General features: G+C 37.3%; 1 protein-coding gene across 4 annotated transcripts in view; it reads right to left on the bottom strand.

Annotated features, from left to right (window-relative positions):
• Window positions 1-16,507, bottom strand: part of tanc1b (tetratricopeptide repeat, ankyrin repeat and coiled-coil containing 1b) — a 179,428-nt gene that overhangs the window by 103,419 nt on the left and 59,502 nt on the right. For all 4 annotated transcript variants that reach the window (XR_007931526.1, XM_051904757.1, XM_051904758.1 and 1 more), the window contains exon 4: window positions 6,932-7,024. Coding sequence is in view for 3 of the 4 variants with exons in the window: in XM_051904757.1 (XP_051760717.1) it covers window positions 6,932-7,024 (93 nt within the window). In the remaining variant the exon portion in view is untranslated. The remainder of the gene's footprint in view (window positions 1-6,931; window positions 7,025-16,507) is intronic.

Below are 16,507 nucleotides of genomic sequence, written 5' to 3'. Positions count from 1 at the left end.
GCACCTAAATAAAGTTAAGGAATAAAAGCATGATGCACCTTCATGTTTTTATCACAAGTGCAGTTTCAGTTAGACAGAGACCTGCTCATCTGGAAAATGACAGAATAACTTGCACTGTCGATCATAAATAAGGAAAAACAGTAATATCAGTGTCACAGGAACAAAAATCTAAAAAAATAACGCAGGGGAAACATTTATGCATGGTAAATATTCTCCATCTCCAGTTACCCCCTGGATATACATAAAATGACTCTCTGAAATAACTTTGAATAATGTCACGACCGAAGGGCAAAAACCAAAACAACATCCTCACCCTCATGAGATTTACAGGCCATTAAAGCTGAACAGGACGATACAGAGGAAGCAGGAGTGTGTGTGAGATCTGCCGGAGTGTTTACAGAGACCGACTCTACAGAATGTGTGTGTGAAAGCAGACACACACAAACACAAACACACACACACTGCAAGAGCTTAATGAACACATGATGAATGCAGACCTCTCCGCTTTACAGGAGGAAGTTCACAACCTACAGAAAACATGCAGAACGAGAGGAGAGAAACAGTACAGATTCAGCAAGAATGCTAAAAAGTGCCTTCAAAGACCTTCTGTACAGTCATCAAAAATCAGAAAATTGGAGTTTTGCTTGTGATCTTGGTCTCAAGACTGGATCTAGCCAGTGAACACAGGTGCTTCTAGCTAAGAAAGCTCATTTTGTGTTGATGGGTTGCAGAATCTGTATTACGCAATGCAAGAACATGTTGCATTCTCAGCAAAATTCTGTATTATGCATGCCAGGCCAGTAGTTGACGATGTCACTTTGTAAATGAAAACAATTTATATGTATACAAACATTATGGGCCCTACCATACACCCAGCGCAATGCGACGCCAAGTGCGACGCAAGTGTTTTTTGCTAGTTTCAGCCCGACGCAGTTATCATTTTCACGTCCAGCGCCCACGTTGTTTAAATAGCAAATGCACTCGCGCCCATCTGTTTACCCATGGGCGTGTTCAGGCCAAACGGCAACCTCCCCCAGTTTCTCTTGAAGTGACTTAAACTGCAATTCATCGACTGGCCGCTACGGACAGGCTCCAAAAGAGAGCAGAATCTCATTGAATCCCATGTTAAAATGCCCAACTTTACATGTTTACAGCCTAGAACAAATTGTGGTTTTGGTCTATACTGCTAATTTTGCCCTTCATGACAACTCTGAGGGAAGTGAATTTTTTTTATAACTTATCAGTTTAAATTATATTAAGCCTTAAAGTTCTGCATAATTAAGGGCGTGGTCACTTGAGTGACAGGTAGATTGCGCTGCTGTCTTTGAGCCGTCACTTTATTCCAGCTGCTGAACTTGGCATCTCTGCCGTGTTTGTGATTTTTTGGGATTATTTCATATAATTATCAAATAATATGGCTTGCTGTGCTTATGGTCAGGACAGATGTGCGTCTGTGTACATGTGCACACATGCGGAAGAAATAGGACATCCATTGTTGAATCGTGTTGGCATTGGCTAAAAGTTTTGTTCGTGAGATTTACTACAATGACAATGGCTGGAGAATATTCCTCTCAAGACTCCACAAACTCCGACAGCACTGCTTGGATATTATAACTAAAACTGCTACACTATTTTGGACGCGGGCTCATTTGTTTGTTAGAGTCCAATGTATACGATCGTATACAGTTTCACAACATAAACGCTGCTCAGGTTGCATAATTTCTTGAATAACGATAATGAAGAGTAAATCGTTCAGAAGAAATATGATGCAAACAATGGACAATACATCAATATTTCATGGATTTAACGCTTTTGTGGACAAAAAGTGTTGTTTGTTTTTCAATGGAAGCTAGCATGGACATTTTACCCAAGAGTCGACGGATTGGATTCATCTCGCGATCGCTATTTCATTATAAAGGTATGGAGTCCCGTTTTGATTTTTCGTGTTGTCATCTGCAAAACTGACACAAATTACAATATTACTATTGCTGGAGCATCTATATCGTAAACACACACCGGAGATAGACAGTAAACCTTAGAAATTTCTAATGATATAACTTGTTATTTTTATTAATATTTTAGATAGTATCTAAGATAGACAGATAGCTCCTTAGCCTAATAACATGATCACGTCGAGCTAGGCGGGTGTGGTTTCAGCAACCAGGCACCTCAGTTCCAACCACGTCCCGCCTCTTTGCCCATTTTCAGTTATCCGGGAGTGACACGCAATAACGCACTGCCAAGATGGCAGTGGCTGCTTTTTCGCTTCAAAAATGCTCTTCAGAAAACTACGGGTGACGTCAAGGACACTACGTCCATTTTTTTTTTTTTTTACAGTCTATGGTTCAGGTGCATTGTTGGCGTGTTGCTATTTTGAGGCAACTGAAAACGACTGCACCACTGACCAACAAAAACCTGCTCTAAAGTCAATGGTGCAGTATTTTTTTGTTATTTAAAGGGTGTGTTAGCAATATGCGCATGCACAACGCACGTACACTCTGCTTGTTACACACACAGGGACGCGCAGCAGCACACAAACATGCCAAATATTAAAAATAAAAGGATTACAATGTAAAAGATTATTATTGTGTGCATAAAGGTAAAAATGCCTACATGTCATAATGGATAGTCATTGCATGTATCAGAATTACCTATTTGCAGTAATGACGAATGAAATTTGCTAATTATTTGACCAATCGTGGCAATACACACATGTATTTAAACTGACTCGTCAGGTTGAGGGTGTCTATATTCTGCCATGTAAATAGCAAATCCTCCATGGATCAAGCGCACCTGGCTTTTAAAGGGAATGGGAGATGAGACTCTGATTGGTTTATTGCATGTTACGCCTAAAACACACCCATGACTCATTAAGAGAATAGGTACAATCCTTTTGGACCATGCGCCGACCATTTTTAAACTAGCAAAAGTAGATTTGGACACACCCTAAGTGCACCTGCGCATCAGATCATGTGTTTAGATCATTAAAATAGGGCCCTATATATTCAATATCGACCAATTCCTAATAAACAGAGAAAACTTATCTATAATATCTACCAATAATTGATATATGATAGTGGAAGAAAATATTTCAGTACCATAACTTTTAAGTTTATCAACGCAAACAGCTGTTACCAGAAACAAAAAACTTGATTTCTGGAAAAAATTTATATCATTGGAAATTAAAAAAATGAATGAACAATTCCACCATCACACAAAAACCATCAACCACATCAGATCTGCTCTTGGCGGCATTTTTCCGACTCAACTTTTGCTAAAGCGTTTTGGAGCGCTCTGACTTCAGGTGACGAGGAAACAAGTGCGTGTTAATAAATAAACGCCTACTAAACTTTCAGTCAAAAAGCTGAAAGTCTGGCAGCAGGACAGAGTAATTAACCATCATTATAAAGTACACACACACTGGGGCTAATTATGCATTATTAACGCTATTAGAGAAGCACGCTGACTAATTCCACATGGCACTGTTTGCTTTCTTCCTTCAACTAGAGTTTTACTGAATGCTTCGGAGATGAGGCGTGAGAACAGGTATTTACAGACAGAGCCTTCACATTCCCAGGAAGGTTGGGAAGTCTTGGGAATGCCGAGAGCTGTTTTACGTCCCGCTGTTCTCTGTGGTGGAAGAGGCAGTCGTATCCGCTTATGTAGCCGGAGACCTGCAGGCTGTAGATCCACCGAAGACATTATGATGCCTTTATATTGCTCCTGTGAAATTTCTATTTATGAGTTCGGAAATCATCATTATGACTTTATGTGCATTCAAGTTGTCTTAAAAACTAAGACAACTTTTTTTAATCAAAATTTGTGCCAAAATATATATCTTTTTTTTTTTTTTTTTTTGGAGTACTCATCTCATGAATATGTTCATTCCAGCATGACTTGAAGACGATGTTAAACTGGAGCCTGGGGGAAGGTCTGGAGATGCTATATATAAACTCTCTCAGGGTTAAAATAACATGTGACAGACCCCCATGTAAACAGTGTTGACCCTTATATGTGTGTGTGGAGGTAAAGCTGAGCTAACTGGGGTGTGTCATTGAGGTATGACAGATATGCAGTAAATAAACCAGCAAAAAAAAAAACCAGGGCCAGTTATATTGGTCCTACTTCAACAACCTCTATAACTCTAAAGCATTTCAGTTGCAAATACTAGCCAACACAAAGACAAAGAGCATGTTCAGAATATTTTTCAGAGAAAAAATATGTAGTATGTAGGGCCCTATGATTTCCACAATGCAGAAAACGTGGATGGAATCAGGAAATTTGGCAAAATTTTGGATGAGTAAATCAAAAAAAATCGTCAGACACACACAGAAACTCAAAGTTCTTCACTACAACCTGACAAAACAAAAGTTTGGTTTAACTTGAAGACATTATGAGAGAAATATATTACTACTATACAGCAGAATGTACTTATCAAAGTAATAATCAGAATAATAACAATGCAGTTTATTTTTAAGGAATATCACAATTTTTCATCTATATTTTAATTTCAACAGTAAACCTCTGTTGTGCAGCACGTTTCTTTCCTTTTTCATTTGATTACATTTTAAAAGAATAGAAAGTTTAAATTTGTATGCATTCATTTGATTACCACCATTTTTAATAATAAAATTGGGTAGAATCCAGAAACATAAAAGGAAAACACAGAAAAAATAAAAACTGATTTTATAGGGCCATAAAATTATGCAAAATTAGCTTGATTTTATCTACTATTTCCAGTGTAAAGTAAAAGTAACATTAACCCCAATTCTTCTTTTTGATCTCCGACTTAAACAAAAAACCTTTTTTCCTCAAAATTTATTTAAAATGCAAAATAATCAAATTTTTTAACTAGATGTAGATGCTCACTAAATTAAAGGCACAATATGTAAGATTTATGGATTAAAATATCCAAAAACCACTAGAACAGTGTCATATATTTTGTTGACTTGTGTACTTACATTATCCCAAATGTTTCCAAGAATGTAAGTAATTTTATCCAGGATACGGACCATGTCCGTGCGTCGCCCATCAGTGATGCCATACCTGCGTTACCCTTGATTTCCGGTTTTATTTTGGAGAAACCATGGAAACACCAAAAACACTTTAATATATTATGTGTTTTATTAGACAGGTGAGCAACTGTTTGGATACATTAATCGACAGAAAACTAATCATGTTATATAGCTCAACACAGCAAGTCTTATTGTTTAAATCTTGTTATCTTGATTTCTTTCAACACACAAATGTATCTAATTTGATAAACAACGCTGCGTTACCCCACATACGCTTGACCGGAAGAAGCGGCAACTGCGGCATTTAAAAATGTTCGGCTGGTCTCGAGCCGTGTGTCGTGCAGAACATGATTTCTGCCCGTGTCTCGTCGGATTCTTTTTCACCGGCTGTAGACGTGAAAACAACAACCCCCATGATTCCATGAAATCAAGGCGTCATCAAGCTATGCCTTTGTTTTGAATAAGCGACCTCTAGTGGTGAAAAATTACATATTGTGCCTTTAAACTTTATGTTGTGAGACATCAATGTGAATCTACAGCACCACTGTCAAAGGAATCCTATTTTAAACACTATTTGACAATAACATCAGCTGTCACTACTGCCTAGTCATCCATCTCTGAGCGCCCTGCAGTGCGAACACCTTCTGATGACATCATGTGACCAGTGCGATACAGTGGTGTGCCACAGACAGCTGGCATTCGACTGGCGCCACCCTGCTGCACACAGTTGTTTGGAAAGCTCTGATGTCTCACATGCTCCTCTGACCAACACAATCCTGTGTGCAGTGATATGAAGCTAAAGATACACACACAGACAACACTGCCAACTCTATTAAAGCATAGCAACGAAACTGCACTACATGCTGCTGACAACACACATGCATACATACACACACTGCGTGCACATATATTGTTATATATATTGTGTGCTTATACTGCACATACACACATGCAATTATCTAAAATCAAAATGCATGAGGCATATATAATGATGCATGCTGCTTTGATTACATGCATAATTAAACATATAAACACAGATACAAACATGAAATTTCCACAGAAAACATCTTAAAGGTGAAAATCCTGACATGAGAAATCACATTTGCCTTGATCTTTTGACATATAAGAGGTCTTTGTACCATTAAAACATTCTTCACGTTTTATAGCTTAAAACATTCTCCTCATTATAAACAAGGCATTTATTTAATCAAGCTCCAAAAATGTCTTATTTTGATTTTGGGTGACCTGTGATGTCACATGGGGAAGTACATGTGCATATGAATCGCCTCCAGAACAAGACATTGACAAAGTTATACATCACTGCACCATAGGCTCCGCCCACTGGTGTTCAGTCACTTAACGACTGACATTTACCTACACTGATGTGAGCGTCGCGTCAAAAGCAAATATAAACCATTATAATCACTGATGCTGTCTACACTGATACAGTATACAGATGTATGTTCAGTTTCTGACGAACTCCACACGCTTGAGTCTGTCGACAACAGGACAAATGGAAGAGTGAAAGAACATTCGCTTTGACACGTCCAGTTTAAACAGCTCATTTGCGTATCTGTATAGACTTCAGAAGAATCCGAGCGTCGGAAACAAGTGGATGGTTTATTATAATGGTGTCCCGGATCACATCGGAGGATTATATGTTATAATTGTAACCAATGGAACATTTTAGATCTGTACATAACTAGAAACATGTAAATTCACTACAGAGATTTCCATTTTTCAATGAATTTTCATGACTATTTCCAGGTCGTCTGTGACTGTGGGAACCCTGACGTCATCAACAATTTTCTACTCTGAATTTATAAAAACAAACTGAAAAACTTAATTCTGGACAGCAGGCTCAAATACACACATCTGAAAAGAATAAGAGCATAACAGCATGTGTCGTCACTCACCGGTCGTACCGTCCGGCACCTTCCTCAGCGACGACATGACCGCATCTCCAGGAAGACGAGGACTCTCCACATACTTGGGCTTTCTAACGGGTCCTTTAGAGCAGAAAGAAAGAAAAATATGTAATCAATCTGAGATAAAGAAGGGACTTCTGAGACAGATCTTACAGAACGGAGCGCCAGCGTCTGACTTATGTGACTTGGGCTGCCCATGCCAGCTGCAGCAACAATCTCTACAGCTCTGGGAATGTAAACTACAGCAGGAAACCAGCGCAATTTAACTCTTAGGAGATGGGTGTGAGATCTCTGTGTGATACTGTGTGTGTTTCTCTCACCAAATCTGCTTCTCCATCTACTCATGCTTGCACACAGTATAAAAAAAAATCTACAAGAGCTTCATGGTCTCTTTAAAGACATGGAGTGGGTTTCCCAAGCAATTTTACTTGAATAATGTGACATTTCAAGTGAAGCAGGATGATAAATGAAAAAAAAAAAAAAAGTATACTCTGACTTAATTTTATCCATTGGTAATTGACTGGATCATTAAAAGCTTACATACCAGAATGAAGTCAGCTGACAGGTGGTGAGAGGTTGGAAAAGTACACTACTGTTCAAAAGGTTGGGGTAGGCAAGATTTTTAAATGTTTCTGAAGGAAGTCTCTTCTGCTCAGAATGTGTCTGAAGTTTTGGCTCAAAATACCCCACAGATCATTTATTATAGCTTGTCAAATTTGGGTTTCAGCAAAAACACGCCGTTTTTGTGTATGTCCCTTTAAATGCAAATGAGTTGCTGCTCCCGGCCCCCTTTCCAGAAAAGGGCGGAGATTTAACAGATCGCGCTTCGGTTGCGAGAATCTCACGCAGCCAAAATGAGGATTGTCAGTAACGGTGTTCAGACTTACATTGTTCAAACCGGAGTCGACACTGATGGAGAGACTCAGGAAGAAGTTACAACTTTTAGAATGAAACTGGATGTTTCTGAATGGTTAGTGGATACATTTATGTAGTTGCTGTGGAGTTGATTAAACTCATCCACTAGCATGTGCCGTCATGTTAATCTTTTGTGCAAATCCAGTGTTGAATTGACCCTCGTTTGTGAAGCAGTCCGGTGTAAAATGACGGCATGTCAACAACACTCTACTACAACAACTCTTCCTCTTCTCTAAAGCAGCCCAACATGGCCTCACCCCCTTTGTTGTGTGTTCTCAGGGGCGGGGTTTATGTAAATTTCAGGGTAAATGATGTCACCAACCCGGGAAGAAGCTCGTTGTAGTCCCTACCAGTCATTTGCTGTAGTCCTTAAAAAGCGATTTCTTTAAAAGAAAATATCTCCCTTTGCATTGAACTTTGAGCGTCGTAACTTTGCAGATGTTGTTTATGCTCAAACAGCAACATTACACACTAACTAAAGTTAAAAAAGTGAAATCATAATCAACCACCCCTTTAAAATAACTGTTTTCTATGTGAATATATTTTAAAAAGTAATTTTCAGCATCATTACTTCAGTCTTCAGTGTCACATGATCCTTCAGAAATCATTCTAATATGGTGATTTGCTGCTCAAAATGCATTTCTTATTAATATCAATGTTGAAAACAGTTGTGCTGCTTCATATTTTTTGTAGAAACCGTGATACATTTTTTTTCAGGATTCTTTGATGAATAGAAAGTAAAAATTTTTTGAATGGTAGCGTATGAACCACGTTAATTCACTAGTAGTCAAGGTTGAACTAACGTCAGTTACGCAAACAAGCGGTTTGGACCAAAATATGTGTAAAAATATCAGCCTCAGGTTTGAGATGAAAGACAATGCTCTTCACATCTGACAAAAAGAGCGCTGAAGGTCATGCAATCCTAAAGGGGCAAATTCCTCTTCGTTGAGCATATAAAAGACAAATCCTGCTCGACCCCCATAAAGCTTGTAGGTTTAAGTACGTTCCTCTGTTTATCATGGAAAACCCTGCTGAGATCAAAGACCCCGGCGGCCCGTGTAAGATCGGACCAAATAAAGTCATGGAGTAAAAAGCAGCCGCTGGCGGCGGGAGCCCTTAAATCTACCGGAGACATCCATCAGGCTTCACCACTGTTATAGAGATTCATCGGAGCTCTCCACCTGCATGACTTTGACCTCCAGGAAGCAAACACAGCGCTCAGAGATGACAAATGAAACGGCGACGTGTGTAAAGACAGCCATAAATCAGAGCTAGATGTCCTCAACTCATGAAGTGATGATACAAGTGAAGGTGTTAAAGACAATTTGAAATCATAACTGACTCTATTTACGTTCTTCATGCACAACAATAATGATACAATGAGAAAAACTGTCTTCATAATCTTTTATCTAAATATAATAACATGCTCCACCTGTGAAACATCTTTATTTTCGGATGACCTTGCAAATCCCTCCTGGCTCAAATCTGATAATCATTTTTCAATCAATTAAAAATGTCAACAGTTTCTCTTAGAAAATAATGAGATTAAAAAGGAAAAGGAAAGCAAATCTCGCTGAAGTCGTCTGCTTCTCAGACTAAAATGAAAAAAAAAAAAAAGATATAAAAACGTACACTTAATTTATTCAGCTAGTTGCCAAGCTAACATTTCTCATTTTCATTTTGTTTAAAATAACTAGTTTGTCTAAAATAATTAAAACTAAAAACACATAAAAAAATAAATGAATGCACAAGTAAATAAATAAACCAAAATAAGTGCGACTTAAGTGTCCAAATACATTTTTGAGGTTGTATTAATGGAGAACATACTGTACTTAAACTCTAAAATATTTAAATGAACCAAGAGTGTTATTTAATATCAATATCACTACATATTTGAACATAATTTAAGGGGAAATGTGAAGGGAAGCTGTACTTTTATGTACCCAGTGACTTTGTATGAACAAACAAACATTTTTTGGGTAAATTATCCCTTTAACACAAACAAACAAACAAACACACACACACACACACACACACACACACACACACACACACACACACACACACACACACACACACACTTCTCCTTCAGCTCTCATGGTGATGTACACTGCCATCTATGGACACCTGCAGTGAAATGCAAACAACATTTCACAGTCCATTTCTTTTGGAATAAACAATAACTTCCTTCTTCATCCATATGATATGCTTGTAAACAAAAACAACCTTTTTAACTTGGTGTCAGTGGCACTGCTTATCTGTGGGACTCTCATGTTCTCTGACTGTTTTTCTTCAAACTATCCACTATTTTCTTTCATCTAGCTAAGAAAAATAAAACTTTCACAAATTAAGATGTTTTGAAGTCCATTGGGGTCCAAACATCATTGGACCCCAGTGACTTTTATTGTACGAACAAACAAACACATTTTGGGTAAACAATCCCTTTAACACAAATAAAAATAGATTAAGAAAAGATATTGAGACTAGAGATATCAAAAGCACAGGTTTTATTTTATATTTGATTACTTTGTGTGTTCTACACATTTGTTTGAATGTTTACTTGAATACTTGATTCCAGAGGGAAAAAAAAAAAAAAAAACTTGTATCTATATTTTATTAAATATACTAGATCGACTACAAAATTACACTGGTATTCAGGGACAGGCATTTAGATCGTACCCATCAGACCATCACCATTTTGTCTATTTAAACAGGGAAAAATCTAAGATAATGTCAGTAAATTATGGAGTGCTGCAAGGATCTGTGTTAGGCCCTCTGTTGTTTTCAATATATATGCTGCCAATTGGTAATATTATAAGAAAACATGGAATTAGTTTCCACTGCTATGCCGATGATACTCAGTTATATATATTTCAAAACAGCCAGAAGAAATCTCCAAATTATCCAAGCTGGCAGAGTGTGTTAGGGTCACTGACGAATAAGGTTTTCAAAAGTGTAAAATGATATAATTAATTTTGAAGTTTTATTAAGTGTTATCAATGAGATTATGTGGTTTTTATAAATCAATTAACACTGCTTTTGTCATTTTTTTTACAAGATGGACAAAATTTGTCACCAAAAAAGTCATTCGGTTTAACCAAAATTTCGGTTTTACCGAATGACACTTTTGGTTATACCAAATGACGATATTTTCAAACAATGCTAACAGGCTGCTAGCTAGCTAGCTAACAAAAGGACAATCAAAAATTTTATATTATAAGTTTTTAAAATATTACAACATTTTCCATGTTTTATAGCGGTTGTACCGAATGACCTGATGTTTCGGGATATGAGTATGAGCAAGTGAAAACATGAATTTTTCAAATAGTTAGGAGAGAGTTAGTAACTTTGCTTCACGACAATGTGGTCCTTTGCAGGTGTCTGAATTATGTCACATCCTGTCACATGATACTGACCGCATGACTTGATCCAAAATGGACCCTTTATATTGGTTACTCCGAATGTCATCAATGAAATTCATTTTTCCGGACATTCTTTCTCATAACAAAGCAATGACTTCTACACTTAATTTTGCACTATGTTGATATATTAGGTTATAAAATCATGACAGAATAAAATATAAACTTTTATTACATTTTAAGATATTTTAATCACAAATGAAATGGCTGTAGTGGCCTTTGGACGGTTAAACCGAATGACTTTTTGACACTTCAAAATCTTTAAAATACATTTATATGTAGGAAAATACAATTAAAACCTTTTGGATTCAATAAAAGAGATCTAGTTGTACTACCTTACATACTTTATATGTCATATCTTTGTTTTTTATTATTATTAAGGGCTTTGGACAAAAAAATGTCCCGTCACGTAATTGAGCCGTTAAAGATATAAAATATTGCATGACCTGAAATGTTCTTCTGTTGAATTCAGATAAGAGTGAGGTATTACTTATTGGACCAAAAACCTCTACACAGAATCTCTTAGACTACAATCTGCATTTAGAAGGATGTACCGTTACTTCATCCTCGACAGTTAAAGACCTGGGTGTTATATTGGACAGCAACTTGTCCTTCGAAAATCATATTTCTCATGTTACAAAAGCAGCCTTCTTCCACCTCAGAAACATTGCTAAGCTACCTAACATGCTATCTTTTTCTGATGCAGAAAAGTTAGTTCATGCATTCATGACCTCTAGACTGGATTACTGTAATGCATTAATAGCTGGTTGTCCCGCTTCCTCAATAAACAAGCTACAATTAGTACAAAATGCAGCTGCTAGAGTTGAAAAACTTGCAGGCTATATGGTGTTGTATTAACTTTAATAATTAGATTTGCTGCTGAATTAAAATGTCACTGATATTAACTAATTAATATTGTGATATTCCCCTGTCAAGACCAAATATAAATGAACAACACACACTTTCACTGAATGCCCACTCATGTATTTCCTTCTATATAATTCTTGTACAGGTTTTGGCTTCAGGGGAAAGAGAATAGATCCACACACAAACACACATCTGTGATTAAAATGCATGAGTCTCATCTCTCTGGTGGAGATCACAAACAGGTATTAACTCAGTCTGAGGTCCAACGGCAGATCTGAGATGCATGCAAATAAAGAGCGAAAGAATATAAATGAGAGGAAGAACAAGAGACAGAGGAAGAAGAAAAACAACAAATCACTCTGTTCTAAAACACAGTGATAATGATGCTGCCTTCTAAGACACCTACTGCTGGCCACATCGAATCAAGAAAGACTACAATGCGTTGTAATGAGATTAGAGAAAAAATAAAAGATGCTGGATGAAGCAAGACCCATTCAAAATAATAATAAAAATAAAAATAATTAATCAGCCAATCACATGACAGCAACTCAATGCATTTAGGCATGTAGACATGATCAAGACGATCTGCTGAAGTTCAAACTGAGCATCAGAATGGGGAAGAAATGTGATTTAAGTGACTTTAAACGTGGCATGGTTGTTGATGCCATATGAGCTGGTCTGAGTATTTCAGAAACTGCTGATCTACTGGGATTTTCAAATATATTGTTATATACAGTATAAGTAATTTAAAATAATCAATTTCTCCATGGACAAAATGAAAAGGAATTTTATTTCTGGAACTCAACTTTAGCTCTCTTCTCATGTGGGTAGATCCACAGACTTTAAAAGACATGGAGCAAAGTCAAAGACCTCATGACACGTTCACATTTGAGTCGTTCTCCCAAGACACAAGATCTTCTGTACGGACAACAAAAGCCACGGAAGAAAGAGAGAAATGTGACAATACTCCTCTTTACTCTGAAATATCAGCTGCCTGTGAATCATGTATTCAGACTGAAGTGACGTCCACAGATGGAAGTTCGCTTTTGTGAAGTGAAATATTGAACAGAGGAGGTTGTCATCCAGATCTGCTCAGAGGCCGTTTTATAGCGTTGGCCGGTCAATGCCACACCAACGCCACTGACGCCAATGTGAGCTCCAATCCAGCATGTAATCAGCCGGATCATTCTGGTTCTGCAGAACCTTCTGAACTCGGAAACGTTCAAAAAAATTCATCTGCTTTTGCGGCAATTTCTATAAAAGACAATTGTTCTGATCAAACTCAGATACTTAAACATGAGGATGTGAACTTGAAGATTATTCTCATATTTTAACCAGCTTATGTTGGTATTATCAAACTGATTTGTGTGAACTGTGCAAACTGGATATATATATATATATATAGATATATATATAGATAGATAGATAGATAGATAGAAAATATAAAAATATATAAGTAAATGAATCAAATTTTTTGAACAGATAGATAGAATGTACTGACAGACCTAAAATACTTTAAATAATATATGAAAATATAAAAATATAAATATATATGAAACATGCAACAAAATTAATGAATCGATTCATTTGAACAGAATGTGCTTGAACTGACTCACTAAAATGAATCAAACTTATCAACTCTAACACTAGATAGATAGATAGATAGATAGATAGATAGATGGATAGACAGAACGATAGAATGATAGATAGAACGACAGATAGAACGATAGACAGAACGAACGAACAAACGAACGAACGAAAGAACAATCAATAGAACGATCGATAGAATGATCCATAGATAGAACGACAGACAGACAGATAGACAGATAGATAGATAGATAGATAAATAGAATGTACTGACAGACCTAAAATACGAATAAAATATGAAAAATGTAAATATAAAAATATATATGAAACATGACACAAAATGAATGAATCGATTCATTTGAACAGAATGTGCTTGAACTGACTCACTAAAATGAATCAAAGTTATCAGCTCTAACACTAGATAGATAGATAGAACGAACGATAGAACGAATGATAGAAAGAATGATAGAACGAATTATAGAACGAATGACAGAACGATCGATAGACAGAACGATAGAACGAATGATAGAATGAACGATAGAAAGATAGAAGATCGATCGATCGATCGATAGATAGATAGATAGATAGAATGTACTGACAAACCTAAAATACTTTAAATAATATATGAAAGATAATTTATATAAAAATATAAATATATATGAAACATGCCACAAAATTAATGAATCGATTCATTTGAACAGAATGTGATTGAACTGACTCACTAAAATGAATCAAACTTATCAACTCTAACATTGTTTTTGCTATTTAAGTTTAAATGCGAGACGCTATTAAAACATCTCTGAATATTCTCATAATCACAAGTCATGAGATGAGGAAGAATCATGAATCTAGTCTAATGACAATCTTTAGGAAACTAAATTGTCAAATAAAAAGCACATCAAAATCACAATATTGCATCAGTGCAATCTTTGTGAATATATTGAGAGTATGTTGTACAGTAAATCCCTCAGGGAGAAGCAATATAGCTGTAATTACAACATTTGGTTCACACACACAGTGATATATAAACACAAACAGACACAAATGCTCATCTTGAACACTTTGAATCAGATCTGTGGTAACAGTCGAACATGCTGTATTCATATAAGCTATAAAAAGGAAGGTTATCTTGAGGCACTAAACGTCTTTTACAGATCCTCACGCAACCAGACTTCCTAAAAGATACTCCATCTCCAATTCCTCTGAAGACCTTCTCAACATCTGCTAAAACTATCCTTCTCCATCACACTATAATCACTGGAAAGACATGAGCAGGAAGTAATAACCCAAACTCTCCAGTAGAGGTCAGTAAGGAGGCAAAGAGGACAAGGTGAAACACGTGTCGGCTCTCACTCCTAATGAAAGCAGCACATAATATGTGCCAGCCTCATGTGATACGGCTTTAATAGGATCAATAACTCGCCAGTTTGGGGAAGTAGCGGTTGAGCTTATAAGGGGGCCGCCACAATTCGGCGTTATTACTTCAGCTGTGAGGAAATGAGCTCCTAGGACCGAGGTAATGATGCTGAATTCAGGATCTATTTGCAGCCGTTTATACAGACTGAGTTTGGCTGAACTCTCAACACTGCACCTCCCAGTGTGTACAAGCAAATGGAGGTTGATTGCTGGATTGTGAAACTGTGTTTTTCTCAGTATTATCATGGCAAGCTTTGGTGCCTTTTTGATGCATGAATTGTGAGATATAAACTCACAATTGTGAGAAGTAATGTCAGAATTTTTTTTTTTTTCCACACGCACCCGGCCATCCACGTGATGTAAAAGAAAACGTGATTCATCAGACCAGGCCACCTTCTTCCATTGCTCCGTGGTCCAGTTCTGATGCTCACGTGTCCACTGTTGGCTCTTTCGGCGGTGGACAGGGGTCAGCATGGGCACCCTGACTGTTCTGTGGCTATGCAGCCCCATACGCAACAAACTGATGCACTGTGTATTCTGACACCTTTCTATCAGAACCAGCATTAACTTCTTGAGCAATCTGAGCTACAGTAGCTCGTCTGTTGGATCGGACCACACGGGCCAGCCTTCGCTCCCCACGTGCATCAATGAGCCTTGGCCGCCCATGACCCTGTCGCCGGTTCACCACTGTTCCTTCCTTGGACCACTTTTGATAGATACTGACCACTGCAGACCGGGAACACCCCACAAGAGCTGCAGTTTTGGAGATGCTCTGACCCAGTCGTCTAGCCATCACAATTTGGCCCTTGTCAAACTCGCTCAAATCCTTACACTCGCCCATTTTTCCTGCTTCTATCACATCAACTTTGAGGCCAAAATGTTCACTTGCTGCCTAATATATCCCACCTACTAACAGGTGCCGTGATGAAGAGATAATCAGTGTTATTCACTTCACCTGTCAGTGCTTATAATGTTATGCCTGATCGGTGTATAAAGTCACACTTCTGAGAAAAAAAAAGTCAGAATTGCATGGTATAAAATCGCAATTCTGAGAAAAAAAGTTGCAATTGTGTGTTGATGTAATCTCGCAATTGCAAGAAAAAAGTCAGAATTGTGAGATAAAAAGTCGCAATTACCTTTATTTTTTTCCAGTGGCAGAAACAATATTCCATACAAGAACCATCTATTCAGACGGTTCAGACAAGCTGACATGTTAATCCACCAATCAAACTTTGCTTGATTTTAAGTGATGTTTTGGGGCAGATAATAAATCAGCATGCATCAAAAGTGGTAGTTTGGTAAACATGCAATGTCTCATTTATTTTTACTGCTTGCATACTCAAACCTTGCAGTGTATCTC

This window comes from Ctenopharyngodon idella, chromosome 9 (genome assembly GCF_019924925.1).
Source record: "Ctenopharyngodon idella isolate HZGC_01 chromosome 9, HZGC01, whole genome shotgun sequence".
Taxonomy (NCBI): Eukaryota; Metazoa; Chordata; class Actinopteri; order Cypriniformes; family Xenocyprididae; genus Ctenopharyngodon; species Ctenopharyngodon idella.
The sequence above is the reverse complement of the archived record's forward strand: the minus strand, read 5'-3'. Positions and strand labels throughout refer to the sequence as shown.